Source organism: Scomber scombrus, chromosome 5 (genome assembly GCF_963691925.1).
Source record: "Scomber scombrus chromosome 5, fScoSco1.1, whole genome shotgun sequence".
Lineage (NCBI taxonomy): Eukaryota > Metazoa > Chordata > Actinopteri > Scombriformes > Scombridae > Scomber > Scomber scombrus.
Genome location: NC_084974.1, coordinates 15,670,832 through 15,696,984, shown reverse-complemented (window position 1 = coordinate 15,696,984; position 26,153 = coordinate 15,670,832). Strand labels below are relative to the sequence as shown.

Below are 26,153 nucleotides of genomic sequence, written 5' to 3'. Positions count from 1 at the left end.
TACTTCAGTAAACACTTTCCTAATGAGTTTATCGTCGCATTCGCTAGTTTCAAGTGTTTTTCAATACATCACGATGTTCCTTTTGTAAATTATTTTGTAAATTATAGCGTAACCCCAAATTCGCAGAGTATTGGTGCATCCTTAACCATTACTATCCCAGTGTGTTTTCAGTTGATGAAAGTTACTGTTTTGTTCATTTAAGAAGCGAAAAAAAAGCTACAGTAACATGTTTGTTGCCTTAAAAAAAGTCTTGTTCAGCATTCTGTTTTCAGTCAATAAATGCTCAGTCTCTAGCCTTACCTTGGCTGGCTAGTGTTGAGCGCAGCATCCCACTTTTGGACCAGATCTTGATCTGTCCATCCTCTCCAGCTATGCAGAAGTAAAGAAACAGGTCAAGATGTATGTAACTGAATTTGAAAATATAAAATGTTACTTTAACCTTTTTATTTTAATTTTAAAACATTTACTATTTGATAAATGTCAATGAAAATATGGAAGAATCATGTATGTCTCTATCAGCCTTACCAGTGATGAGAGCAGTGCCATCATAGTTCCATCTGCCAGCCAAAACCGCTCCTTTGTGTGCTTCAACACTCTTCTCAATGCGCCCTATCTTGGAGGTCAGGTGGAATTTCCCTGCAAAAAGACAAAAATAGGCTCGTCATATGTAAGTAAGCTCCACATCCAAGGCTGGGGTGGTATAGCTGTTAATGTTCAATAATTCAGGAACAGATGTGTCTGCTGTAATTCTCTTGCTAATAAGTGGATGCTGACTGACAGTACCAATAAAAAGTTTGGACACACCTTCCCAGTCATTTGAATGAGAAAGTGTGTCCAAACTTTTGACTGGTACTGTATATAGAGAACAGATAGAGTATGTTTCATAAGTCTCAGTGATTCAGGTGGCTTGGTGAGGCAAATGGCATTTTTTTTTTTTTTTTACCACATCCATTCCAAAACATATTTTTGAAGCTTGAAACTTTATAATCCAGCACTATAAATAATATATAATAACTTTCAATTCCCTAACACACAATTTGCAACAAAGCTATACTTTCTCTCAGCTAAATTATAAACTTACAACATGAAGCGGGTGAGTAAAACTAAAGGGTTTCCGTTTGTTGAATTAGGGCAATTTTCTATTTGGTAGACGCGAAGGGTGATCAGGCATGGAGACAGTTATTGAAGACACTAGCCTAACATATACTTTGTGGCAGTGTGTATTAAAAAATTCTGAATGTTCTATGTAATTTCTGGTGGCCTAAAACTGCAAATCAGCATGCTACTGCTCTCTCCCATTTCTAAATTTGGAAATCCCAACAAAAGTGGATGTTACTAATCCAGCAGGTAGTGAGTATAACAAGCATGTACAACTATATTAAAGGACTCTTTAAATTAAAAAATATGCACTAAATTGATTTAAAAATATAATTTCTATTTTTGTTACATGGGAATGTGCACTTGCGTCATCAGTCACGCTCTATCAATCACTTCGGTGTAGCCCAACATCATGTGTATAATGTTTTTGTGTGGTGATTGTTAGTTTGCTATTTATCTGGCAGATGTTTATTTTCATACTAGAATTTTATATATTCTTTCACTTCTATTTAAAGATGGTATGGTAAGAAACGCTTGATGATTCATCTGTGTGAAATGTATTATGACAACACATTATAATTTCATGGAGAAAAGAAGAGGAAGACAGTTGTTCGAAACATAAAACCCAGCAATATGCCTAATGCTTAATTTGGACCTCTTTGGATCTGGTCTACTTCTATTCCAAACAAAATACTCTCTGGTTGAATGGCGAATTATGCATCTAAACTACACAATTATGATTCTTATTTACGGGGAAATATTAGGCATCCAAAAATAATTGCAGTATACTTATTAATTAGATGTACAATATTTTGTTTTAGAAGTTGAGACTGAATATAGAGTTAGAAAATGTTTGCAACTGGAACGCATTTTATTAATATACTTGCACAGAAAAAAAGAGGTAGGGGAGTAGCCTAAACAACCAAGACTAAAAAAACTGACAAAATTAACGCAGAATCCTCCCTGTTACATAGTATTACACATATCTCTGAAAAAAAGTGAAAGTAAAAAAAAAGTATCCTGAACATAATACAGATTTTAAAAATTGCACCAAAATATGTGTGATGTTTTTGTTGTTCAACAATAGCCAATAACTTATTTCAGAAGTACAGCATAATAAGGGTGACACTGATATTTGTTTAACTGTACCAAGGCAAGAAAGCAAAAGAAAGTTGCAAAAGTGAATCGTAACAGAGTTTTCACTACTCGTTGGTCTGCCAGAGAAAATTGCTGCCTCAGTTTGTGGGTGTGTTTATGCAACCCTACACTGCCATTAGTGTTGTGACCACACATTGCCTGCCATAACAGTTCATCCATATTCTGTGTGTTTATATCTAATATAGGCCGAAGAAGAGACTAAGCGACAGCAGATGCACTTCACACAGACTGCGCTGTCAAGTGAAATATTACTACAATCAGTGTTTCCCTAGGATTTCTTTCAGCAGCAGTGCTGTTGTGCGTGTGCAGAGCCTGCAACGCCAGGACCTGTATTTGCACAAACCGGCAGTGGAATAACTTAAAGCTACCTTAGAATTGTTCCAGATATGTTTATTCATGTGTGAGCACTTACATTTGATATCAGAAAGGTCCAGATAAATGTCAGTTTAATATAGGTCAAAAAATTAAATGCCTCAACAGAGTTGGGGGGCTTGGGAGTTCTCCTCAAGACAATTTGATTTGATTTGATTTGACAAAAAACTGAAAAAAGCTGTTCCAGGTGTGACAGGGCAGTGTGGAGGGCCCTAGCAAAGACACTATATAAACTCAATTATATCTCACTGGGAAAAAAATCTAAAATATTCTAACCCTAACCCATCAAAATATGAGTTACGTTTAGAAAGAAGAACACAGACATTAGTCGCTATCAGTCATCTGTCTTTTGTCCTCCTCCCTCTGCTGCTGATGTGATTCACTGCTAGCAGGTACCGCAAGTAGAGAGAGGAAGGGCTGGGTTTTTTTTGGGGGGTGGGGCTACTGTCTCACAAAAAAAATTACATATAGTGATATGACAGTGATAGCCAAATAAAAACCAGAAAAGAGGCTGCCTCCCTGCTTCAAACATAATGTTGATGGACCAAGATCTTTTAGTATTAAACTGGTGGAGGTGACAATGACATGAAGAGCATCTACTGAGTATGTACCTCATTCAACAAATGATTAGGCAAGACACTGACATACTACTTAGTATGAAAACCACACTGAGGACAATTAAGACTAGAGGCATGGAGGCATATCAAAGAGTAGTGAAAACTCTGTTAACAGTGTGTTGTTAGTCTAGTTAGCATATGGCAGTATACGAGTGCTATTTAAACAAACATTTTCCTGTATAGATATGACTTAAAAACAGCTTCTTGTTATGTAGTGTAGCTCAAGTGACAAGGAAGGTGGTAGGCAGGCAGACGCCGGCTGTTGTTAGAAACTCAGAACTAAACCCAGTAAACAATAGTTAACCTTAATACATGTCTGTGTTTTACTTTAACCAAAAGTTTGCTGAATGTAAATTGTTACCATATATAATGCAAAACAAACAAACCCGGGATAGTATGCATCTACATATGATTACTGGTAAACTAATGGTTTAAGCAAACAAGTCAAATTAATAAGTTAGCTGGTGTTGATGGTGGAAAAAAAAGGTGGCAAATGATGTGTTTCACCCACTTTATCACACCTCTTATCCCATATACAGTATGTGGCTATTGACAACTAAACAACTTGTGAAACAAAACTGACATATTGATGTGAAGAGTGAACTCGTGACAACACATGAAGAAAATAGAGAATATAAAGACTTGCCATCAGTGCTGGTGAGAACAAAGATCTCCGTCTGGGTCTGTTTCTTGCCACCAATGGCTTTGGGGAACCAGTGCAGGTCAATGGGGTAAATGTCCTCTGGCAACCTGACAACCAAACTGGTGTCATTGGTCAACAAGTTCCACTTGAGGATCTGGTGGTCCTCACTGCATGAGTACAGCTCATCAGATGTGGTCCAGCCAACACAACTCACAAGTTCCTTATGTGACCTACTATTAAGGAAAGTGATCAAATTAAATTAACATGTATTTTAATTGTTCATGTGAAATACCACAGTAGCTTCTGTAATAATAGGGCCATCTAAAAAAAAATGAAGAAAAGATCCTAGATTTGTAACAGGTTAGGTGTTAAATCTGACCAACCAATATTAAATAACCACTACTACAAACCAATTACTACTTCTAATGGTACTAACAACATTAATGATAGCAACAGCAAGGTTGTGTTAGCCACATACAACATTGTGAGCTCTACAGAAACATACATGTAAAAGGCTTGGTAGTTAAATACGTAGTAAAAAGGATATGTTTGGGTTCCTTTAGCAGCGATGTTTTCAATCTCATGGTGGATTGTTGTGCTGTTGATCACTGCTGAGAAGATGAAATGGTCATTTAGGTTGCGACAGTAGCTCCCACAGTAAAGTTGTTGATAACAGACTCGTGTGAAACTACATTACTAACAAAAAAAACATAGGTAGAGTAATAAAATCTGCACGTATTAACTGTACCCCGTGAATTAAGCGAGGTAGCTACTGTCATGCTCCGATAGCCGCAACGGTGACTGAAACAAGCGTCTGCAGTTGCTACGTTACCTGCAACTGTTGCTAAGGTGAATCCTCCGCTGTCTCAGACTCTTGCTTGTGACTTGAATGCTAACGTTAACTTGGTTGTCTGGTTAAAATTGACATATTTTTTTTATCGCTACAGACTTTACTGCACTGCAATCAACAAGACATGAGTGTAATTTACTCCAGCAAAATATGTGCATGTAGTCAATACAGCGAGCATGTCCTTCTATATCAAGCAATGTATCGCTAACGTTATCAAGGGCTAACTTTTGGTAGCCATTTAATGTGGGTCAGTTTGAACAGCATGTTCTCGCGAGAGTTGCGAGTCTTACTTCCTTGACAACGGATATTTCGAATTATTTACAAAAGTACAAATGGCATGTTAAATATAGACGGGACTAATACAAATCCAAAAGATTACATTAATCGTCGATCCATCGTATGAAAGTTAGTTTCTGATATGCAAAGTACTCCTCGGGGAGGGACTTTGTTCTAACTGTAACCAGGCAACCGTTTGAATACGTAGAAACAACATAAGGCTTTGAATCCGACAAAAATCTTGAATAAATGTCAGCATTATAAACGTGAAGTATTATTACACCTGTGTTGTTTTCATCATATTGTTTTTGTGAAAAGACTACCATTTGCTTGGAAGCGGACGGAGTTGGCTTCGTCCCCTTTTTTGAATTTCGTGTTTTTTTCCCCTTGCCCTTTGAACGGCCCATGGTGCCTTGCGTCAGTTTGTAACGAATTTGGTTCGACGGCTCAGTTTAGGCGCCATTTACAAGTTAGAGTTTTCAAGTAGCGGAGCGAGTTGCAGCGACACGGGGCTGCATTTTGTGGATTATATTTGCCAAGTTTTGGATTAACGAATTTTTTATTTTTTCGAAATCGCGATTTGGATCAGAAAGGAAGATTCTTGACAGACTTATGTGCATATTGTGGAAGGTACACAGAAACTATTTTGCGTACAGTATAATGACCGGGTTCCGTCTATTTGCTGAAACGCATAACGTTAACGTTAGTTCAAAACCAGATTTACCATTAACAATACGTTAAATCCAGTTTTAACCTAGATCACGGTGGGAGACGCACTGACCGACATTAACATAGTCAAGAATGTATTGAGACATCCCCTTTTTTTTTTGCTTTTTTATGACATTTAACGCTAAAATAGCCTTTTTTATAGACTTACAGCCCTCACAGTAACATGTAAGTTTTCCGGTTGTCTAAGCTAATGTTACTGTTACAGATGTCTGCTAAACTTTGAGATGCATCATCTTTGTCTGGTTAACGCCAACAATTATAGCTTTTTGCTGACGTTAGTTGGGCAAAAACCCCAAATTAAGCGCCCCCCCTTTTTTAATTAAGACAACAGCAAGCTTTGAGGGAAGTTAATGTTACCAGTGTTGCCTTATAGATCCACAACGCAGATAAGTTTGCTAGCCACAGTTAGCCAGTGTATTAGCTTAAGCTTCGTTGTTTAACATCAGAAAGTCACAGCAGCTAACTCTGGCGTCAACAGCAGCACAGTGAGCACAACGCAGTAACGTGGCTTAGCTGGGTGTTATTTTATTCGGCGGCCAAGCTATCGTTAGCAAATTGCTTATTCGACAAAAGTACGTGTATGCCAGTTACTCGTAGTGCATCGTTACACTAGCTTTTTGAATGTGCCTCTCCAGTCATCTGAATGAGCCAGTCAGATGGCCCCGTCTACACCCCCGCCCCAACATAACTTACAAGGTGACGGGATTCACGTTAAAAAATAACAAAGTGTCATTTTTGAGATCTCGTACAATACAGGACGTTGTCTTTTTACCACAGAAAGGAGATTTAGATTAACCTAGCTGCGTATTTTCTGCAATTGCCACAACCAAAGGCTAGCTAAGACCTATATAGGGAGATCATTTAAGATATTTGCATATTAGCAGATTTTGTTTTCCAGCCAACGTTGCGTTCAGCTTATTTTTTTCCGGTTTTTCACCTCAATACCACAAGGGTTATTATAAAAGCAGATTCAATGTATACTTTAGATGCAGGAGGTTACAAAAACAGCTGTGTGAGTTAGGAGGGGTTCATTATATTTTATTATTTGTTATTAGAGAGAATAGCATCTAATTTTCTACAAGCATCTCGTAGATTGGCAGCTTGATCACTGCCATCTCATCAGGCCGGGAGCCTTTTTTTTTTTTATAATAACGCACTTTGTTCAGGTCACAAACTCATACACTCAATTCAGCGTTGTTACTTTTTATTGTTATAACACAATGTTACCTTTTTTAAAAAATAGTTAGATGGGTCCTGCAGTGAGATCTGACTGTGGTAATGATTAAAGCCTGACAACTTGGGTAGCTGCGTGTGACCGACTAAAAGTGGAGTTGGGAGATTGACAGGCGCAAAAACCACTCATGGATATTCCTCTTTTTTCTTTTTTCTTTTTTTTTTTACCAATGACCCCTTCAGATTTCAAATCATGCCATCTAAAACTGCTAAGAGATCCACTGCCTCCGCCAAGCCAAGAGGGAAAGGGTCGCAGCCTCGCAATGACTCCGAAGACAAGCTGGATGTACCCCCTCAAGAAACCAACTCCAATGGCCAAGAGGAGGCACCGCCGACAACTGGCAAGTAACAAAGGGTGTTTTGGTGTCTGTGAATCTAAATAAGTTGTGTTCACTCAATGGCGTTTGCGTGTATTGCTGTATTGGTAGTGGCCAAATTGACACAGCTCTGGAGCTTATTTTTCTCACTTGAATCTCAACACGTAGTTAAGGATGGCTGATATATATATATATATATATTTATTTATTTATTTTTTTCTTAAGTGCCAGTCATCAATAAATGTCTTATGATTTTTGGAGATGATTTTGATATCGTCGAGTGCACGTCTTGCTCGGATCTTCTCATCAAGCGAGGTAATTTATTTTCGGATAATGAAGTGCTTTTATGTAGTAGATCTTTAGAAAAAGGGGGTGTTTGACTTAATTCTCATAACTTGATATTAAATCATTTGTGTATGTGCGATGATTCAGATGCATATTGGTATTAACTGGTGGTTTTAGTCCTTACAATACGGTTTAATGCTTCAGTGGGTGTCTGGCTGCTTGCATTTCATTTACAAACATCGACCCCATAGCTTGTTTATGCTTATGTGAGCACAATAGATTTTGGACAGGTCGTTTTGTGGCTTGGTGTGATGGCAACGTAATCGGGTTTTTTTACGTTTATACCTTATTATCACATAACAAGAGTTTCCCCCTGGCTGTGTTTTTGAGTTGCAGTTCAAGCATGAGTGAAAATGTGACGCTGATGATCGAAATGTACACTTTGATTATTTATCATCGACGAAATGAATGTGGCGCATCCACTCTCTCCACATATCACGCTTCTGGTGGAGAGCGTTTGTATAATAATGTGGGCTCGTTCATAAGCGGCCATGGTCTTTTTTTTCTTTCTTTTTTTTTGGGCTGGCTCTTGTTTTTTTAGAACAAAGAAAATATAACGCCTGTCAACTTTCTTCTGAGTCTGCTGTTTGTCTTAACTTGCTGCCTGTGTTTTGTTTGTTTGTTTTGTTTTTGTTTTTTCTGGGGGGTTTTCTCCCCTCCTCCTCTTCTACCCCTCCCCCACGCGCTACTGTCCCCCCCCCACCCCCCACCTGAAACGACTCGCACTAGAGGAATAAAAGTTGTACTTTTTTGTGTGTGCCACAGATCCGTCTCACGGGGAGGCTGCCGAGGCGCTTGATAATCGAAGTTTGGAGGAGATTCTCGGTAGCATCCCTCCACCCCCGCCCCCAGCAATGACCAATGAACCGGGCGCTCCTCGCCTGATGATAACACATTTAGTTAATCGCAACTTCAAATCTTACGCAGGCGAGCAGATTCTGGGGCCTTTTCACAAGGTACGACCAAAACATGATTACAAAATATATAAAACCCCCATTGCGTGGGAAGTACTTTGTGCATGTGTTGTGTTCAAGCTCACAGATTTACCAGCAAATGTGTAGTGTTTCTCAATTTGTATTTGTATTTGTCTTAAATTTCATATTTATTCAACTGTGAACTGGTTGTTTTGTGTAGTAGTAGTCACAAAAAGTGCAGAATTATTAATGATATTACATTATTACAATTATTGGATAAAAAAAAATTCAAAGTGGAAAAAGTCACACTCCTCCATTTTGATTTAGTTAGTGCATCTTACAAGGGGTAGTGTTCTGGTGATATACTGACCTTTTCCTTAAATTATGACTTGGTTTAAACTTTCTCTTTTCACCTTTTTCTGCTCCCCACATTGTTCTGAAGATGTGTGTACAAAATAAATCTTAACTACACCCACCCAGAATACACCCACCATGACTATCATACTATGCCGGAGTGTTAATTTATAGCTTCTAATGTTATGGCATTTACATTATTTGTATGTGGATGTATTATATTTTTATATAATTGATTTATAGTATTTTTAAACATTTTCTCTTTCTTTTCTCTCAGCGCTTTTCCTGCATCATTGGTCCAAATGGGAGTGGGAAGTCCAATGTGATAGACTCAATGCTCTTTGTGTTTGGGTACAAAGCTCAAAAGATCAGATCGAAAAGGCTCTCAGTGCTGATTCATAACTCTGATCAACACAAAGATGTGCAAAGCTGTACTGTGGAGGTGCACTTTCAAAAGATTATTGATAAGGTATATATATCTCTGTATCTATATCTCTCACACTGATACACACGTACACTTGCTCTGGTCTCACATAAATTAACCAATATGCTGCCCAAATTGAAAGGGATCATTTGACAACATTTTTCTGTGGACACATATTTTTGCAAATTAAATATATTTTTTCCTTGAGGCTCATGAGTTAATATTTCAAAAGTTTCACCACACCAGGGTCTAAACACAGACTCAAATCAGTCATGAAAGTTACAACTAACACCCACATGTGCTATAGAGAGTTCATAACGTGCTACAACTGGTTTCTTTATTTTTTAATAATTTTTAAATGTGTCATATACCGACCAAGCTCTATTTATTTGATGGTATTGTGAAATATTAGTAATGAGGGTGTTTGCATTAAGAGGAAAATATAGTTTGTTACCCCAGAAGACAAATAACTTTAAAACGGACCGTAGTCTAAAGAATTAAAGTTAAATATGTTTCTGTGTGATCTCCCACAGGGAGTGTGACTAAGTTTTGACTTGAGCACTGTTAAATATATCCAAACCTTTCTGTTTAGGCTTATCTATTCATAGTAAATTAAAATCAAGTTGTTTAACTAATGTTATAATCCTGTGAATTTTGCCCACCTTATAAAGTGTCATTTCTGAAACGAAGAATTTTTTAGAGGTGGTGTACACAACTTAAATGATGAGAGTTGGCTCTAAACTTTAATAATCTTTTAGGCAAATAATCTACCATTTTGCATGGCATGTATAATCTGATCCTCTTTTATACCATGTTTTAATTTTGTAAATCTAGCATTACAGAATACACTCAAATATTATTGTTTTTCGTGTCAGTCTAGTTGGCCTACATCTGTTTTCTGTTTTTTGTTTTGTTTCTTTTTAACTAAAAAGTTTCTTACCTGTTTCTAATGTAGGGCTTTATTCTTTTATCACCCTCTGTGTATTTATCAGTATTAAGAGTATTATCATTTGATGTGTAGAGCTGTTTGAGTTTCTCCTGCTCTGCTCTAAGCTGCTCTGTCCTCTGCCCCTCCCCCCTCTGAGCCAGGAAGGAGATGACTACGAAGTCATCCCCAGCAGCAACTTCTATGTTTCCAGGACTGCCAACAAAGACAATTCCTCAGCCTACTATATCAATGGCAAGAAAGCCACATTCAAAGAAGTGGGGGTTTTACTCAGAAGTCATGGTATTGACCTAGACCACAACAGATTTCTGATCTTACAGGTAATTGTATATTTTTTGATGTAATTTCCTCTTCCACTTCTAACTACGTTTTTTTTTTTTTTTTTTTTTTAAATCCCTGTTGTGACCATCCCATTCTGTCAGAGATTTCCTGCTCTTCGTTTTTCTGCCCAATACCCAGTCCTCTTTCTGTCAAATGTTTCATGGCTGTATTGAAGCCATGCCTGTCTGTGGGAATAACCTGTTGCACTGGAATTGGAAAGGAGAGGGAGGTGCCCTCTGACAGCCCTTAAACTGCTATAGCAGCGCATCATGGTTTGAAACAATGTGGAAAAGGTGCGAACCATTATTTGCTGCTTTAGTATTTAAAGGAAATGCAATTTAACCCATACATGGACCTTTGATGAAGGTGGCTGTATTTTAACAACTAGCTTAGATTTTGTAGTGGGGGATGGGGGATCTTTGATGGATTTGATACCTCCAGTGGGGACAGGTTGGACCTCCATTCCCCTCCCCTTTCTCATGTACCTGCCACGCTTTAGCAGCACGTAAATATTGGCGTGTGAGAATAGACCCCAACCCCAATATTAGCAGTGCTGCTTCAGTGTGGCCGGATCAAACACCCTCCATTATCATGGCCTTAATATTGGTTTAACATTTTGGGTTTTTGTTTTGTACTCCACTGTGAAAGTAATGCTTTCCTCTATATTTTTAGATTATTTTTCTTGTGTTTTTTATTTTTGTTTTTTAATTAGCATTGTGTTGAACTGAGTTTGAATCAGTTCACTGGTTACACTCCTACCCCCTGATTGTATTACATGTGTGACCTACCCACATTATTACTGATTAACTCAGGGCTTATGGGGTAATGGCTTGTGTCAGAGTAGTACAAAATGGCTGATTAAATCTTTGTTGTCCTAATTTTTAAATTATATTTTTACACTATATGTTAGCTTCAGGTTGAACATTCAGTTTCTAGCCTCTAGTGTGGTTTTGTGGTTAGTTGGTTGCTTATAAGTGTCCTGCTTAACTTTTTTTTTTTTTTTTTTTTTTTTTTGTATATGTGTGTGCATGATCATTCTCAGTCTCCTTGATGTAAAATGTTCAGCTCCCTGTCAATGACATAGCTGCATGACTATGGGAAGAGGCTTTAGCTTGTTCTCCAAGGTCAATTTTCCAGGCCTCTGGCTAAGGGAAAGCTGTCTATTTTGTGCACTGGTCAGAGCAGAGGATGACGTGGGATTTTTTCCCCCCTGCCTCTACTGGCTTCTCCTTTTCTTTCATACATAAAAGTAATATGTGAGCAGCCTTGTTTTTTCCTACACATAAATAGGACATAATTGGAGACTTTAAGTTTTTACTATATCTGGATTTAATTTGTGTTTAACTTGAAATTTATTGTGTGGCAATATTGTTATTCTAAGCCAGCCTATCTAAAAAAATATTTTTTTAAAAATGAACACATTCAGGCATATAAAATTACACCAGAGACCTGTCCCTGACTCGGCGCCAAGAAGTGCACATGTACAATATTTGGAAATTGAACTGAGGTGAAACTACAAGAAGTCAAAATGTGCATGCTATCAAACTCATTTGCTTTTAAATCACTTAAAATGTATCCATTGTAATTACAAAACAAGTTGTGTAATGGGTACTGTGGTGGGTTGGTAAGGTGATGTGTTAACCTAAATATCTCTTCTTGAATTTTATTATTATTTTTTTTTTTTTTGAAAATGTATTTATGAAGAATGAGTGATTTAAGGATTTTAATTTTACATCTTTTTTTTGTTTTGATTTAAATTAACTATTGTAGTAGCTAAATGTGTACTTGGTAGTTTCATTATGTTATCTCAATGAGAAAATCTCATTGAGGAAACTCAAAGGGAACTTCCAAAAGTCATTTTTGGTTCATTGTACATTACTATGAATCAGGCTGGGTTTGTGTGTATCAGGTCAGCATTATTGTAAGGTTAGAGTTCAGTTGACCCCATGTCTTAATAGTGAGTGTTGAATGGAACATGTTTTATAATATTATTTCATATTATAAGACTTGTTGTTTTATTCAAACTTTAGTTCTGAGTCCTGTGAATGATTGCATGTATGTCTGTGTCTCTGTGTTAATCTGACCGCCTGATCTATACCCAGGGTGAGGTGGAGCAAATTGCCATGATGAAGCCTAAAGGTCAGACAGAGCATGATGAGGGTATGCTGGAGTACATGGAGGACATTATCGGCTGCTGCCGTCTCAAGGAGCCCATCCAAACCCTGGCCCGCCGCATTGAACTGCTCAATGAACAAAGAGGAGAGAAGGTGATATACTATATACTCACACACTGTATGCTCACACATTCATAAGCTTACCAACTTTCCTTCCTGTGTCCTGACTTAATTTGTTGTACATATATACAGTAGAGGATACGGTTTGATTTTGAAATATTTTTCATAGAGGTGTAACTGTGCAGCATGTAAGATAAGTTGATACTTGTCTGGGCCAACTACCCCAGACATGATATATAACTTTCATGGAAGTCTTTTTGTGCACACATATTTACCTCTGAAGATTGTGCAATGTTGGTATGTTGACTTATTTCCTTTTATATTTTTTTAATTAAATTTGTATTTTATTATACTATGAAGGTAACAAGATACTCAAGTGATTAAAAACAAATGTATGATAATATAACTTTCATAATATTTATATGGCATCAGAATGATGGAGATAGTGTACAGGCGATATATCTTGTCTGAACGTGGCACTTGTGCATATAATTTATGACTAGAAATATTTTATTTAAAGTGTTGTCACCTGATACTAAGTACTATGATGTTCACTACCTCAGTTCAACCGAGTAAAGCTTGTGGAAAAAGAGAAGAATGCTTTGGAGGGAGAAAAGAACAAAGCTGTGGAGTTCCTCACCCTGGAGAATAACATCTTCAAACACAAGAGTCAGCTTTGCCAATATTATGTGTAAGTACACCAGCACAGTTTCTCTGGTCTGTATAAAGCCAATTAAACACTTATATAATCTCATTAAATTTCAATTTAGACCCATCAGTAGCATGGAAAAGAAAAAATGTAAACTATTTTTAAACCTCAGTAGCGCAGCATGACCCATAGCCCTTTTTCATGTTTGAATTATATAGTGTAATCTCTCACTGGTTTCTGCTGATATCTATTTTCCATTAGTCACGATCTACAAAAGCGTGTGGTGGACAAAGAGCAGGAAAAGCAGAGGATCCTCGAGGACAACAAGGAACTCACTGAGAAAAATACAGAGCTATCACAGGAGATGGAGCAAAAGAACGAAGAACTCAAAAATGTGGAGAAGTAAGACAGTTTTTTTCTTCCCTCTTCATAATCAGTGTATTATGCTCAGAAGGTTTATAATTTAATCATGTTTAGATTGTTTTCAAAGCCTCTCTTGCTTTTAGCCCTTTTGTTAAGAGGCAAAAATCCAACAGTAAAAAATAGGAAGTAAAGTAAAGAAGGAAAAATACACAAGTTATAGTAGTAAATTATGTGTTAAAGTTTCAATGTTGGACAAGTGCTTGAAAAAAAGTAAAAAATATTGTCGTTCCCTTCCAAGTAATAAAGAATTGTGTACATTTGATGTTGTAGTCAACATAATTTTAAAAATGTGGGCAAAAATGGCTCTGATGACCACAAATTGCTTCTAAAATCTGTATTAAAATCTTTGAAATAGAAAATGAAAATACAGAAATCTGACTGAGCTTTCCTATGAAATGCTTGTTATATATATAAATTCATATAGAAATTGAGTGCATTAGTCTTCATAGGTATATATGGTTTTGTATATTTCCTCTTAAGCTTCTTCTTATACTTGATTTGATTTTTTCCCCCTATGATTGACTTGAGTATACTCAGTAAAAATGCCTTTTCTCCACCAGGAAACAAAATAAGCTCAACAAGTACATTGAAACTCAGAAGGAGAAGTTCACTCAGCTGGACCTACATGATGTTGAAGTGCGTGAGAAGATTAAACATTGCAAGAGCAAGAACAAGAAACTGCAGAAGCAGCTGGAGAAGGACAAAGAAAAGGTGTTTTAACCTTTTTAAATTTATGTTTCACCATCATATGCAGTTAGATTATTTCATTTGACATGGTGTAACTGTTTGCTTCTCTGCAGTAGACGTGAGTATTTCACTCTGACTCTGTGTCAGTGGGCAGTCTCAGTGTTCAGAGGCACACAGACACACAATCAGTCAGGACAGGATAACTTTACCTATTTTTTATATATTTACATACAGTACATACCCATTAACAAATACAGGTTTGCAGTATGAGTCAGGACGAGCTAGCAGCAGTGGTATGACACTCCAGTTTTACTGTTTATATTGTCCCGTGGCCAAGAAAGAAACATGGGCACTAAAAATACAATTTCCGTTGCTTATAGAAAACACAAGTTCTGTTTTGAGGCCTAGAGAAAAGACATTTGTCGAGGCTTTACACAACCAATACAGGAGTGATTAGTGAATTGCAAAATTATTCCAGTATTCAAGAGTTATTTGCCATTAAAAACACAGATTCTACAGTCATAAATCTCCCAGTAGATAAATGATTCAAAATGTTCCTGGCATGGAAAAATTAAGCAATTCTGTAAGTGCTTTAAAGATAATACAAGTTTTTGTGAAACAATATTAGAAACATTTAGTGTTTAAACCAAAATCCTGGATGCTGGTAGAGATGTTGTTTCCAAAGAAATTTAACTGGAATAACTTTCCATGATAGCTAAAACTACATCTACACAAAGCAATAATGATGGCAGTCAAAAATGCTTTTGCCGAAAACATTGAGCATTGGCACTGAAAGACATTGGTCTTGGACATGATGCCCTGTGTGACTTAGAAATCACACTGCGTCATTTGCAAAAGTATTTAAGGACCCTGCTTTAATTCTTCTTTTTTTTTACTCTAGGAAAGGGTAATCCCCTGATTTCTTCTAGATTATGTGGCATTATTCATAAATAAATCCAGTTTAAATGGGAGGAAGGGCCATCTACCCTAAACTAGCCACTAGGGGGCTGTGAAGTAACACACAAGTTGATTGTTAGTGTGTGCCTAATGATGGCACACTTGTGCTCTATTTAACTATTAATTGTATTCCTGTCTCTTAGACTAACATTTTCTAACGTGTGCACTCACTGAAAAAAAAATCACACTCAGACCGAGATTTAAGAGTTCCTCGTAACTTGTTATATCTTCTCATCTCCCTCCCTGCTCTAAAACTCTATCTGCTCCACCTACAATGGCTGTGCTCTGGAAATGTCTTGGTCAGAGGGGGAGCTGGGCAGAGGCGGGCAGACCTCTGGGGAGCAGTGTTCTGCTGTGTGGTAGTCAACTATGGCCTGGCTTGTGTAACACTCCCAGCAGCCACATTCACATTTCACCCGCAGTTAACCCTACAAAACATAGACTATACACACTCACCACTCCTTTGCCTTGTTTCAGCCAAGCAGCAGACTGTTGTGCCAGTCTCAACCAGGGCTTGCTCTGTCCTGAATGTGTGTTTATAGTTGATTACAATTGTGTGTTTTGGCCTGCTTGTGAATGTGTAGCACAGTTGCTTGTAACTGGCACTGGCAAAAAAAAGCGGATTCAGTCCATTTACTTTACAGCTCTTGTCTCCTAAATTCTTCAGATCTCTTTATTTGATCATCCTCTAATTCAAGAGCTAAAGCTTAATGAAAGTGTGTTATTAATGAATTGTGTCCTTATGTCGAACATAGACAGGTGCGGCTACTGTTGCTTAGAGTCCTAGCCTGGACACTTATCATTTGTTCTTGCTCATCTTTCAGCTGGAGGAAGTGCGCAGTATACCAGCCAACAGCGAAAAGGCCATCTCTGAGGCAACAGCTCGCAAGGAAGGTCAGGAGAAGCAGAAGGTGAAAGAAGAGGAGAAACTGAATGAGGTGATGGAGAGTCTGAAAGAAGAGACGAGCGGCTTGCAACAGGACAAAGAGGTGTGTGACTACATCCTGTTTTCACTGTAACATTCTATATTAAAGTTGCATGGTAGACATAACTGTAAAACTATTTTTTTGTTTTCTCCAGACAAAAGAGAAAGAGCTGATGGAGCTCAGTAAGGCCGTTAATGAGACCCGCTCTCGTATGGACCTGGCTCAGTCAGAGCTCGACATCTACCTAAGCCGCCACAACACCGCTGTGACACAGCTCAACACAGCCAAGCAAACACTCCAGACAACTTCTGACACGCTGCGGGAGCGCCGCGCAGCTATTAAGGACCTAGACGTCAAAATACCACAGAAAGAACAGGAGCTCAAGAAGGTAAAGCCAAACATCGACATTGCTGTTTGATCGCATATGTTCAGGCCGAATTCACATGGGACATCTGTCAATACATAATTAGTATGGTATAGAATATATCTACACAGCGAATAGTGTACTTTGTGTGAACTACTTTGACTGATCTTCTCTTTTCTCTACAGGATGAAGGAGAAATGGAGCAGCTGATGAAGATGGATAATGAGGCTAGGGTAGTGGTGACGGAAATGAGGCAGAAGGTGGAGGAAGCCAAGAGCTCTCTGTCTTCCAATCGGAGTCGAGGAAAGGTCCTGGATGCTCTCATGCAGCAGAATAAGAGTGGCAGAATCCCTGGCATCTTTGGAAGATTGGTAAAAGAAAAACTGTTATAATATAAAATACAGTACATCATTACCAAAATCTCCTTTTATAAATGATTACAGTGAACATTACCATGGAACATACCGTAGACGTTTTCACATATGAACTCCAGACAATGTCTGGAGAATCGGGTCCAGACATTTTCCAGATTGCCCTTTCACACATATCGCTCCCTGGAAATCCTCCGTTTGGTTTAGAAGAGGAGTGAAGAAGGCAGGACGTGGCCAAAAGCAGACAAAAGTACTGTTTTTCAGCTCAGAAATAAATGCTTTTATTTTAGGAGAAATCACAGGAATTCCTCTCACAGTGGAGTGTTGAGGCCCAGTCAAAACAATGCAGCTTGGTAGGCCTGCTGCGATTATCTGTGTAAAATAGCAGCTGTGGATGGGAGGGGAGTTAACTACTGGAAGTTAAAGATGTATTTATGCTTACATTCTGACATTTGTGTTCAAACATACATCTCCAGATAATGTGCAGATAACTTCAGGGTTGCAGTGCATGTGTGAAAGAGGCTCTAGACACACTTTTTAGCAGTATGCTTATGTGGTCACAGTGCTCTTGTTTGATTGTTTTTTTGTTTTTGTTTTTGTTTTTTCTTGTAGGGAGACCTTGGAGCCATAGATGAGAAGTATGATGTAGCTATTTCCTCCAGCTGTGGTGCTCTGGACAACATTGTGGTGGATACCATCGACACGGCTCAGAAATGTGTCATGTTTCTCAAAGAGCAGAACATCGGGTTTGCTACCTTCATTGGTCTTGACAAGGTAAAGATGATTACACTTCAGTCAAGAGGGTGAAAAATGATTTTTGTTGCTTTTGTTTTGTTTATGTGTAACCAACATCGGTGTAATTTAACCACTTTGTTATTGTTCTGGTTTGTTCAGGATTTCTGATCAAAGGCTTACATGGTTTCTGCATCATCTTATTCATTCCATCTCTTTGCTCAGATGAAGGTGTGGGAGAAGAACATCAATACCCCCATCCGCACCCCTGAGGACAGCCCTCGTCTCTTTGACATGGTGAGAGTGAAAGATGAGAGCGTGCTACCAGCTTTCTATTTCGCCCTGAGGGACACCCTGGTGGCAAAGGACATGGAGCAGGCCACAAGGCTTGCCTTCCAGAGAGACAAGCGCTGGAGAGTGGTCACCCTGAAGGGACAGATCATCGAGATGTCTGGTGGGTGACCTTCTGCTTTTTCTGTCATAACCATACCCTCTTTTTTATCATGACTCTTATAGTTATGTAATTCAGTGAGGATAATGCAATGGTCATGATTTTAATGGTCTGACTCTCCCCCTCTTATCCTCTGTGGTTTGGTGTGTTCTTCACAGGAACCATGACTGGAGGAGGAAGAATAATGAAGGGCAGGATGGGTTCCTCTATTGGCACTGAATTCTCTCAGAAGGAGGTAAGTGCAAAATACACATTTGGTCCTGCTTTTAACTTTTTCAAGATCGAGAAATCATCTCCTTCAAGATTAAGGAGTACTACATTTATGTATTTTTTTGCTTGATTTAAAAAGAAATAAAGACATTTATTTGATTCTAACTTGTTGTTCCTGTGTAGTATATATATGTTGCAATTTGCATTTAATTGAAAGCAAATAATACAGCTGCAGCAGTGATCATTTAGGACAGGACATCTGTCAGTCTGAATGTGTTTTATAAACTACAAAGACAAACTGTAAAACAAAATTAACTTAGTATCATAAAACTGATTTCAAAAGAGAACTTCCAGTCCTTGTTGAACGTGGATGAAGTTTCATTACTAACTCCTAATTCATACTTTGAACTTGGAAAACTTGACTGTGTTTTCTAGAAGTGATTTAGCAGGCCCTGTTATCAGAGAGCGCTTCAGCAGGCCATTACTGCACAAAACATGATGATTTTCATGTGTTTTCTGAAGATCGACCAAATGGAGAGCCAGCTGAATGAGAATGTGTCGAAGCTGCAGGGCTGCAGAGAGAAAAGGCTGCAGCTCGAGGAGAAAGTCCAGGGCTGCCGGCCACAGCTCCGAGACATGAAGAACACCTTGGAAAAATACTCCAAGAGCATGACTGTACGACATATCCACCTCTTCCTATTCATTCACTGTGTCTTTCATTCATTTAGACGTATTTGTAATCTAAATAATAATCTCTACTATTCATAACTAATAATAACGCGTGACGGTATTGACTCATAATTTCATGCTCTTTACAATTCAAATTATTTTTCCTCTTTCCATCCTTCAGGGTTTAGCTGACCAGGAGACTCACTTGGCGCTCCAGATCAAGGAACTCGAAGCCAACGTGCTGGCTGCTGCGCCAAACAAGACCAAACAGAAACAGATGGAAAAGAGCCTGGAGGCCTTCAAAAAAGGTAGGATCCTCCTGTAAACTCTAAAGAGGACTCTTGTAGTTTATGTTTTTTGGTCAATGTTGGCTCTTATGTAAGACTCAGTTGTGAATTGTGATAAAAGAATTGGCACCATACACATGCTTGAGCCCCATTAAAATTAGACAGAAAGTTACAGGAAGGATTGACATGATTTTAAATTGGCTTGAGCTTTAAATCAGTTTTATTACTCAGTACGTCTCACCACATAATCGAATGGTGACAAAATTCTCAAATTCGAGTTAGTGCTTCAGGTCTAATATCTAAACTAATCTTCTTACCACATGACTGTTTCATTCATGGAACAGTTTTTCCTGCTTAATCCCTCTGAATATAAAGCAAAACAAATATCAAATGTCCAACATTAATATTGTTCTGTCTTTCTCCTCTCTTCCTGTTCTGTCCATTCATGCACTCTCTTGCTCTCACAGACTTCGAGGCAGCATCCAGTAAAGCCGGAAAGGTGGAAAATGAGGTGAAAAGACTCCACAACCTGATCGTGGACATTAATAGCCACAAGCTAAAGGCTCAACAGGACAAGCTCGACAAGGTCAACAATGAGTTGGATGACTGCTCCTCCACCATAACCAAGGCTCAAGTTGCCATAAAGACCGCAGACCGGTGAGGAAATATGCACACTTATGTTTTATAGTTACATATCTGTTGTCTGTTTATGATAAAATATATGATAGTCAGAAATGTTGAGCCATATTTAGCAGCTTAGTTTGAATGAATGTGTTGGTAAAGTGTCAGGGTTTACTTAATCTTTAGTTTACCTATATTAATCTCAAAATAAGCTTTCCTTATTGTTAGTTCTTGATTGTGTACACAACATCACAGAGTTTTTTTTAAAACAAACTACTGTGCCTCACTGACAAATATGCATAGATTTAGGTTACATGAACACTCACTAGACTCCACACACATTCTTATTGTTGGCATTTTTTCTTTTACTTAATCAATATGCTGGCAGGAGCAACTAAAATAGCCATCTAGTCATCAGTGTCTGTAGCTGGAACATTAAGATTGATCTGTCTGCTGAGGCAAAAAGACACTAGTGGCTGCATTTGATGTGATTTGTTCTGCTGGAAGAGCTGTCCTGCTGATTGCAAACACAGTGGAGCTTATGAACTGAGACACTGAAGTGTCCTGTGTGAAAACTCTTCTCTCTACATGTCAAATATATCCTTGATGCATTTTCCAACTCACCGATGCTAGCTAGCAGTGCAGACACCGTGGTGAGGAACAACGGAACAAAAACAGTTTTTTACTTTGCACAAATGTTGCAGCTCTATCATAACTATCCTGTCATGTTTGAAAAGAGTGAACGTGGAACTTTCCTCTAATCGGGAAGCATGTCTGAATGCCAAAAAGCCAGGTACTCTGCAGTTTTGGATCACTAGCAGCACTATGGATTAATGTGCAATGGCACGCAGGTGACGTGTTTTTGGCATTCAAAGAGAGCAAGAGGCAATGCTATTTAGGTTTAACGTGCTGAGACCAAGTGGAGGAACAGTGCTGTATCTGTTGGTCTATCAACACAATTCCTGACCAGAGAGAAGGAAGAAGAGATGGTTTGAAGTCAATAGCACGGTCATAACCATGTTTGACACAAAATGTATCTGTCCTTTTGTGCACGTGGTGTAGCTGTTCGCTGTTATAAACATCAAATCCTGTGTGTTTGAACTCTGACTGAACTCTGTAACAATCTGGGGGGGAAACACACTCCTGAGTTGGAAAGCTGTAGCCTTGTAGTCAAGATGTTTGCTCTGATGTAGTCACTCATTAACAGTCTTGTATGGCAAATCGAAGCTGACAGTATCACTGGTTCTTTTTAACTCAAACACAATGCCATCACTCTCACAGAGGCTAATATGTGTGCGTTTGTCCGTGTCCTCTGTTCAGAAACCTGAAGAAGTGTGAGGAGAGTGTGAGTCGTGTGCAGGGTGAGCAGGAGGAGAATGAGAAGTCTTTGGCTGAGTTCGGAGAACAGCTGAAAAAACTGGAAGAGGAGGCCGGGGAGATCATGAAGGCCTGTCAGGACGCTGAGGTCAGCACTCTTCTTTCATTAGGGTTCAAACCCTGAAGGGGTAGAACCCTATTGTTTTTGTTCTTATTATTTTTATCTCTGTTAAAAGTGTCTGTGACTCAGCAGCCTTAAGTCCAAAACCAGCCAAATTCCATAGGTATTTGTCTCTATGGCCCCCCACTACTCGTATACCAATACTCACCCATATCGGCCAGATGGTGGCGCTAGAACAACAGACTTAACATTTTGGTCTATAACTTTTAAACTGTGAGTCTCACAAGCAAAATTCTTTTTTTCCTGGATTCTGTTAGTCCAGACGAACCTGTCCATATAAGACACGCCCATTTGCACCTACATAGTTTTGCTGCCATTTTGAATTTTGTCCAAGTCTGTTACACCAACAATTTTTGAGCAATCATCACCAAATTTGCTGCCTTGAAGGACTGAGATAGACAATTATTCCATAAATGAGCAAGATTAGTCCTAAATCATGGCCACCATCCATCAAAAAACTTCACAAAGGGCAGCTTTCATAAGGAACTCGCTATAACTCATTAATTTTTTAATGCATGAAATTTGGTAATTAAAGTGGAAGCGGTTTATTACAACAAATACATCTAAATCTTTTTTTCACATTTTAAACAAAAAAAAAAAAAAAGACATTACATTTTTTTCAGTATATCTGTGACAGAAGTTTGCCTCACTGCAACCTGTGGTCAATTCAGAAGTTTGTTACTATATTTTTTCACTATATATTCACTTTGTTCACCTGAAAACCTGCTCATCACTGCTCGCAGCTTTAATTTTGGCATATTGAGATAATTCTTCCTTATGTTGACTGTAAAAATAATTGAACCCACAGACTGTAGTTTGCAGCTTTATTTTTTATTTTAGGTTTATGATATATATACCACAGTGTATTAACAAAGGTGTTGTCCTCAACAAGAAAATGTCAAGTGTGCAAGTGTTTTTTATAGAATTCTTGTATATGAGAAATGTGTCATCATTACATATGAACTGTTTGTTTTTACCTTCTGTAGCTGTGTATCTGTGTGGTATCTAAATTGATTTTAAGGTAACACTGTAGCACTGTGTCTTCCCGTCCTCCAGGCGGCACTTCCTGAGGTGCAGGAGCAGTACCAGAGGGTGCTGAAAGAGATAAAGGTCCTGCAGCAGCAAGAGCACGCACTGCAGCAGGAGTCCCTCAGCGTTCGACTCCGCATCGAGCAGATAGAGACCACCATCACTGAACACAACAGCAAGATCAAAAACTGGCAGAAAGAGGTGTGTGTGTGTGTGTGTGTGCGTGTGTGTGTGTGTGTGTGTGTGTGTGTGTGTGTGTGTGTGTGTGTGTGTGTGTGTGTGTGTGTGTGTGTGTGTGTGTGTGTGTGTGTGTGTGTGTGTGTGTGTGTGTGTGTGTGTGTGTGTGTGTGTGTGTGTGTGTGTGTGTTCAAATACCTTACATTCCTGCTTTAAATTGTTAGTGTCCTATCCTTTATCTTTGAAGCACTATTTTAACTTTGACTTGACATATTCTAGCTTTTAGAGATTTTTTTTTTTTTAATTCAAAATGTCATACTTTTTCCCCCTCTCTTAAATAACGAATTGTACTATTTTAGTTTCTAGATTTATTGAACTATTGGAAGTCAGAGATGATTCTGTTCATATTGGTGGCAGCTATGTGTGTTCATGAATGATATTTATGTTGAACTGCTCTTCAGGCCACCAAGCTGTCCCTTCATACCATTGAGGACCAACCAACGGAGGAGCTTCCTGTTTTTACTCCTGATGAACTTGATCAAATTTCAGATCCAAATGTCATTGTCAACAAGATGGTCACATTAGAGACACAGTGTGCTCAGAAGAAGCCCAACCTTGGCGCCATTGCGGAGTACAAGAAGAAGGTACGTACAAATATGTACAGGGTACTATCTAGTTTATAGCTCCAAACTAAACAAATAGGAAGTGGTGGTAAAAAAAAGATCTGGATCAGAGGTTTTATCATCTCTGCTCTTTGTGTCTCCAGGAGGAACTGTACCTGCAGCGTGTGGCTCAGCTGGACGAGATCACCAGAGAGAGGGACAACTTCAAACATGGCTACCAGGACCTGCGCAAACAGCGCCTCAATGAGTTCATGACCGGATTCAACATGATCACAAACAAGCTGAAGGAAAACTACCAGATGCTTACACTAGGGGGTGACGCAGAGCTGGAGCTCGTGGACAGTTTGGACCCTTTCTCTGAGGGCATCATGTTTAGGTAAGAGACAAGAAAAGAAACAGAAGTGTCTTCAGAGCAAAATACAGCCGGTACATTGTGTTCTAGACATGAATCCTGTTATGTTTGAGTGTAAATTTGTGCTCCTGACTCTCTTCAGTGTGCGCCCTCCAAAGAAGAGCTGGAAAAAGATTTTTAACCTGTCAGGAGGAGAGAAGACCCTCAGCTCGTTGGCGCTGGTGTTTGCTCTGCACCACTATAAGCCCACACCGCTCTACTTCATGGATGAGATCGATGCTGCTCTTGATTTCAAGAATGTGTCCATTGTGTCCTATTACATTTATGTAAGTATGAACCTGTGTGTTACATGAAAATATGGCTTCATGAGGTTCATCTCTTTCTTCAAATCACGTCAAATTAGATTTTGGGCTGCGGACTGGTGTAAACAAACCATGAAAAGCTTTTTGTAAAGTGTTAAATCCAGAGATGCTGTTGGGTGAAACAGTGGTTCTACCAAAGTAATTACGACATTAAATGGCATTAGTCAGTTAAATTTAAACATGGTGCAGCCAGTTAATCACTGCTGTGATCACTGACTCGTGATCTCAGTGTTTCTGTTGTGTAACACTGGAATAATGGAGGAGTTCAGAAAAATCACCTCTTTCAAAACAAGTACTAAGTCTTTAACTGTTGCCATTCATTGTGCACATTTTTATCAGCTGTTGGATAAATTGTTCACTTAATTCAACGTGCCATATAGTTAATAGTCCACTTGTAGTCAAATCTAATCAGATTAATTAACGATAATTTGATGCTGTCTCATCTCAATCCAGGAGCAAACCAAGAACGCTCAGTTCATCATCATCTCTCTGAGGGACAACATGTTCGAGATCGCTGATCGTCTCATCGGCATCTACAAAACTTACAACACCACCAAGAGTGTGGCAATCAACCCCAAGACCATCGTATCCAAAGAGCAAACTGCCATCACTGTTTAAACTTTTTAACACTGGAACCGCAGAGACGGCTTGGTTGTTAAAATGTAAATAATTATGTTTAAATAAAGAATACAAGTATTTTAGCCCATGACTTTTCCTAAATATGTGTTTTTAATATTTTCTGAAGCCAATAAGGTTCTACAATAAAACACAAAGGATTTCTGAGCCTATTTGCACAACTTTTTCTTTTTGTTGTATGTCATGGTGGACAATAAAGTTTATCTATCTGAGTATTTATACCTCCCACTCCACTGTCACACATTCCGCAGTTGCCTTGTTACATATTATATACATTTCACAGGGTTTGTTTTCAGGCTTTATGATTCGCGTCTATTGTTTACATTTGACAAGAAACCTATCTGGAGGGAGAGAGAAAGTAGAAGCATTTTTATTTATTCTATAATCTAAGTAACCTAGCTAGCTAGCTAGCTTAGTATAAAATCAAAGGATCTGAAAATGGAGAGAGGAAGACTCCAAAGATACACTGTTGATGAGGTTTTGATGATAATACATCAACTGAGCGAGGAGGAGTCTGATAGTGGAGAGATGGACCTTAGCGACCTGGATTGGAGTCTGAGTCTGGCACCTGAACCCCCACGCCAAAAAAAAAAAATGCGTTGGTGTATCCACTCCAGGTTATTATCAATTCTCTATTTTGTTCATTCGTTTTTATTAATTAGCTTTATGGATCTGATGCGAGGCCTGGGAAAGCTTTCCAGTTTACAAACTAGATACTGATTTTGTAAATAGTAAAGGCTATAAACAGTAAGGAACATCTAAAATTATCACAAATTTTAAAGAAGGAAATATAATGTAACCCTAATAAATCAACAGTGCAACCACCAGTCTAAGTGTCAATTCCAGGTACAAATGGTTATTGCAAAACACTTATGGCTGTTTTCATTTTATGTCAAATGCATATAATAAATAAATAATGTGATAAATCTCAATAGTGCTGACACCAGAGCGCGCACAACCAGAGGTGTGGGGGAGATTTTTAGATAACTGTCTTGCGTGCTATAAACCCAACTAAAGCATGGTGCCACTTCACTCAGTACATAGCAAACAAGCCTGATACATTTGACATTCAATTTTGGTTAGCTGCACATGTGGGCGAAAGTGTTGTGATGAGGCTGGTGGAGCCCTACATTGGAAAGGGAAGAAATGTCACTACAGACAACTTTTTCACATCCCTCACCCCCACCAAGAACCTGCTGAGGAAGAACACAGTCAATTAAAACCCGAAGGGAACTTCCTCCTTCAGTCCAGCGGCAGAGAGGAGAGCTGTTTTCCACCATGGTGCTGAAGCATGAACG

At 38.6% G+C, this 26,153-nt stretch overlaps 2 protein-coding genes across 3 annotated transcripts in view; one reads left to right on the top strand and one right to left on the bottom strand.

Annotated features, from left to right (window-relative positions):
• ift80 (intraflagellar transport 80 homolog (Chlamydomonas)) overlaps positions 1-4,984 on the bottom strand; it is a 42,464-nt gene extending 37,480 nt beyond the window's left edge. The window contains exons 1-5 of one of the 2 annotated variants that reach the window (XM_062419060.1): positions 4,721-4,984; positions 4,438-4,499; positions 3,892-4,115; positions 526-636; positions 301-369 (exon numbers count right to left, since the gene is read on the bottom strand). In XM_062419060.1, the coding sequence (XP_062275044.1) occupies positions 301-369; positions 526-636; positions 3,892-4,115; positions 4,438-4,472 (439 nt within the window). In that variant the 5' untranslated portion in view covers positions 4,473-4,499; positions 4,721-4,984. The remainder of the gene's footprint in view (positions 1-300; positions 370-525; positions 637-3,891; positions 4,116-4,437; positions 4,500-4,720) is intronic. The other variant, XM_062419059.1, reaches the window with a different exon arrangement.
• Positions 4,985-5,495: 511 nt separating this feature from the next.
• smc4 (structural maintenance of chromosomes 4) lies at positions 5,496-25,211 on the top strand. Its single transcript, XM_062419058.1, has 24 exons — positions 5,496-5,644; positions 7,160-7,317; positions 8,404-8,594; positions 9,184-9,375; positions 10,420-10,596; positions 12,700-12,864; positions 13,395-13,522; positions 13,742-13,882; positions 14,464-14,614; positions 16,372-16,536; positions 16,628-16,861; positions 17,023-17,208; positions 17,821-17,982; positions 18,166-18,394; positions 18,550-18,626; positions 19,124-19,276; positions 19,452-19,578; positions 20,025-20,214; positions 21,499-21,643; positions 22,733-22,906; positions 23,344-23,526; positions 23,649-23,881; positions 24,000-24,183; positions 24,673-25,211. Exons 2-24 carry the CDS (start codon positions 7,170-7,172, stop codon positions 24,835-24,837), a joined length of 3,900 nt encoding a protein of 1,299 aa, XP_062275042.1. The 5' UTR covers positions 5,496-5,644; positions 7,160-7,169; the 3' UTR covers positions 24,838-25,211.
• The last annotated feature ends 942 nt before the right edge of the window (positions 25,212-26,153 follow it).

Coding starts and splice junctions, on each gene's coding strand:
- smc4 (XM_062419058.1), top strand. CDS start 7,170: ATGCCATCTAAAACTGCTAAGAGATCCACTGCCTCCGCCAAGCCAAGA. Junction 14,615..16,371: donor TGGAGAAGGACAAAGAAAAG/GTGTTTTAACCT, acceptor CTCATCTTTCAG/CTGGAGGAAGTGCGCAGTAT. Junction 23,882..23,999: donor TCTGAGGGCATCATGTTTAG/GTAAGAGACAAG, acceptor GACTCTCTTCAG/TGTGCGCCCTCCAAAGAAGA.